Source organism: Bison bison, unplaced genomic scaffold (assembly GCF_000754665.1).
Source record: "Bison bison bison isolate TAMUID 2011002044 unplaced genomic scaffold, Bison_UMD1.0 scf7180017864500, whole genome shotgun sequence".
NCBI lineage: Eukaryota > Metazoa > Chordata > Mammalia > Artiodactyla > Bovidae > Bison > Bison bison.
The window spans coordinates 5,988,551-5,992,259 of NW_011495059.1; the positions used below are offsets into that span (position 1 = coordinate 5,988,551).

The following is a 3,709-nucleotide window of genomic DNA, read 5'->3' on the forward strand; positions in this document are numbered from 1 at the left end:
ATCAAATGAAATCATTTGCATTCTAACAGCCTTTGGCACCAGGGAAAACTGTCAACTGTGTCACGTGTAAATAGAAATCTGCTTCCCAGTTTTGGTGCATTTTTTCATCACTTCCCTCGCCACTCTAATTATCAAAGATATTTTTGTTTTTAAACAAAAATTGTCTCCTACGCAGGCCCCATCTCCTTTCTGCGGTGAAGTGGAAACAATGCATTAGAATATTCTAATCACTTCTCCAGGAGCCACCGCTGAGGTTATAAACTCAAGATTATCCTGAGTAAAGAAAACTTCAGGCACTAGACAGGTCAGAAAATCAAAGTGCCCCCTCCACCTGCCTCCCTGGCCACCTGAGCCCACATCTGTTATACCCAAGGAAGGAAGCACAACTGGCTCCACTGAAGTAAAACCTGAATCCCGTCCCCCAAGGGCACAGGCTTTTCAGATTAACAAAATTAAAAGCCAGAATTTAGCGCCAGTTAGCAACCGTTTTGCACATGACCAAGCAGGCACGCCACAACTGTTTAAGTTCCTATCCGACACCCAGTAGTAGGGGAGAGGCTCCTCAGAATGGTCATCAAGAATCAAACATGATCCATCAGATAGATTCTGTCCACTGTTAACTGGTAGACAGGGATCCCATGAGGGCAGCCCTGTGTAGGGCCAGATCTGTGTTTTCCCAATTAAACCCCAGCAGAGCCCTGGGTGAAGTGTTATCTCCCGTTTTCAGAAATGAGGAACCTGAGATGAAGATAAGTCACGCAGCTAGTGACGTATGTGGTAACGTGACTACCGTTAGTGACATCCGTGGATCCTTCCTTAGTGGTGAGCCATTCACCTCTTCTTTAGGTCATTTTACAGAATATCGCTATTTCAGCTCTAATATTTTGGTCACCTGATGCAAACAGCCAACTGATTGTAAAAAACCCCAGTGCTGAAAAAGATTGAGGGCAGAAGGAGAACAGGGCATCAGAGGATGAGACGGCTGGATGACATCACCAATGCAATGAACAGGAACTTGGACAAACTATGGGAGATGGTGAGGGACAGGGAGCCCTGGCATGCTGCAGTCCATGGGGTTGCAAAGAGTCAGACATGAGTTAACGATTGAACAACAACTATTTCAGCGAGGGATGCCATCTGAAGTCGTTAGTGGGCAGCGTGATAAGTCCCTTCCTTATTAAACATGAAACCTGTTCAATCAAATGTTGGTTGAGTGCTTACCGTGTGGACACCAAACACCCGAGATACATCAGTGAACCAAACAGGCGTCCCTGGCCTCAGGAGCTTGTGCTATAAGGAAGGGAGATGGTCAGTCAATAGGCCGTTGACAAATGCTGGAAAGAGTGTCCTGAGAAGGAAAAGTCGGAGCAAGCACCTAGGCAAGGTGGTCGGGAAGGCCGCCCTCTCTGTGCAGGTGGGCCAGGTGTGAGATGGGCACGATGGCTGCAAGAGAGCCACCCAGCTAGGGGAGGGCCTCACCCTTCCTGAGACTGAAAAGCCAGACTCTGCATCGCTGAGTCAGCTGAGCGTAAGAAGTTTACACCTGGGTTGCCCAGTGCTATGGCCCCGGGCATTGTTTAGAAATGAAATGTGAGCAGATACGAGGCAAGGGTTGTGACCCCACAATTCAGACCAAGATAAAGAACCTCACCTGTGGTGGGTGTCTGGCGCTGGGTAGCCTGGGCCCTTCTGCTGTGTTTGTGTTGTATGTTCGTGACCAGTACTTGGCATCTGCTAAAGGTCTCAGGGCAGGGCTTAGCCGATCCTGCCACGGGAGAACAACTGGATCAGATCTCTTTGTGGGTGAATCCAGACCACCGAAATTCCATGGCTCTCAGAGGCCTCGACTACTGAGTTCATCAGCTTGCCGGAGGGAAGAGATAAGGACCTGAGGCCCACGAGTTGAGGGTTGCCCAGGTCCCCAAGCAGGACAGGGAGTCCTTGCCCCCGACTGGTCCCGTGAGCGGAGAGGACCGTGTAATGGAGGTGGGCCCTATCCACTTCCTTCCTTCTAAAAACTGCTTTGTAGCCAAGAATTTAACCACTTTCTTTGCCAAGAGCCTGTTTGATGTCAATATGGTTCCACTCAGACTAATTACTTTCCTTCTTTTTCTGTCAACGGAAATGAAACTCTTTACCTCTCTTTCTGTTAGAAGACCATCTATGGGACCATCATAATGGTTTTCAGAACTAAAGTGGGTTTTGTTCTGCTGTTTGAAGTGATGTGGTTATCAGTTGTTTTCACAAATAGCCCAGTATAGAGCCTCTGGGGGTGCGGGGAGCCCAGCAGCCACCCCGCACCCCATGCCCCCACACTCCTTTTCCATCTCTCCACAGCGTTTTCCTCCACCTGATGAAGGTCGACCCGGACTCTACCTGGTTCCTCCTGAACGAACTTTACTGCCCGGAGGAGTTCACGCCTCCCCACCCCAGCCTCCACCCTGTGCAGCTGCGGGGGGCCACCAGGCAGCAGAACCCCTACTCAGCCAACGTGCTCCTCCTGCTCCCGGAGCTGCAGTGACACCCCTCCCCTTCCCGGGTGGGCAGGTGGATGCCAGAGGAGGTCCCTTCCCTCCCCTGCCGAGGAGGACGAGGGCGTGGGGCCGACCCCACCCTGGCGAGGGCGGCGGCGGTGGCAGCGGAGAAGACTGCCAAGGTGGATTAGACAGCCGATCGATTTATAAATTGATCGATCACACAACTGCTCAGAAATTGGATTGAAGGAAAGCAGCCGACTGTTATTTATATTTCATACCTGGTGTTTTCAAATGACATTGTCTGGCAGCTCTAAGGGCTTAACTCCTTAGCTTACCACCTCTGCGGCCCCAGCTGCCTCACAGGCCACCCCACACACACACCCATACCCGAGAGCTTGGGGACACATGGGGCAGAGGCCTGTGCATTGTGTGTGTCCTGTGAGCGCTCAGGGGCCACGTGGAAGCGACACCCATCCACGAGTTTTCCGGTCACTGGCCGGCAGCACCAACACACACACCTCTCTCTCCTCAAATAAGGAGATGGAACCTCCCCTGTTCTTTGGAAGGAAATGAAATAAAGGCACTTCTTGAATGAAAAGTATGATCAAGACCTCACTTTGAAGTTTGTTATTTAAATTGGGTGACTTTTTAAAAATGAGTTTATGTTTGTAAAGGGATAACAGACTCATGGTATAAAATCCAAGTGGTACAAAACACTGAGAAGTCGTTCTCCCCATCCTCATTCACCAGACATCTAGTTTCCCTCTCTAGAGGCAAACTCTCCTGACAGTTGTTTGGATGCCTTTTAAGTATTTTTCAACTGTCTACCATGGATAATGGTCTACTGACGGCCACATGGCCATGACGCAGTTGCACCAGTCAGGACTTGGCCAGCCCTGCTTCATCCCTCCCCTTCCCAGTTACCTCCACGCCCCCACTCAGCCCCTGCGTTATTTTGAAGCAAATCCCAGATGTCATATCCAAACTGTTTTTTGTGTTTTTTTTTTTTATGGACAACCAGAATACATTGGGCTTCCCTGGTGGCTCAGATGATAAAGAATCTGTCTGCAATGCAGGAGACCCCGGTTCGATCCCTGAGTTGGGAAGATGCCCTGGAGAAGGGAATGGCTACCCACTCCAGTATTCTTGCCTGGAGAATTCCATGGACAGAGGAGCCTGAGGGGCAGCAGTCCATGGGGTTCTAAAGACTTGGACACGACTGAGCGACTAAC

At 50.3% G+C, this 3,709-nt stretch overlaps 1 protein-coding gene across 3 annotated transcripts in view; it reads left to right on the plus strand.

The window, feature by feature from the left end:
* The window catches only part of TTI1 (TELO2 interacting protein 1), a 41,932-nt gene extending 38,840 nt beyond the window's left edge, over positions 1–3,092 (plus strand). For all 3 annotated transcript variants that reach the window (XM_010829172.1, XM_010829174.1, XM_010829173.1), the window contains one exon: positions 2,338–3,092. In XM_010829172.1, coding sequence (XP_010827474.1) covers positions 2,338–2,521 — 184 coding nt within the window. In that variant the 3' untranslated portion in view covers positions 2,522–3,092. The remainder of the gene's footprint in view (positions 1–2,337) is intronic.
* The last annotated feature ends 617 nt before the right edge of the window (positions 3,093–3,709 follow it).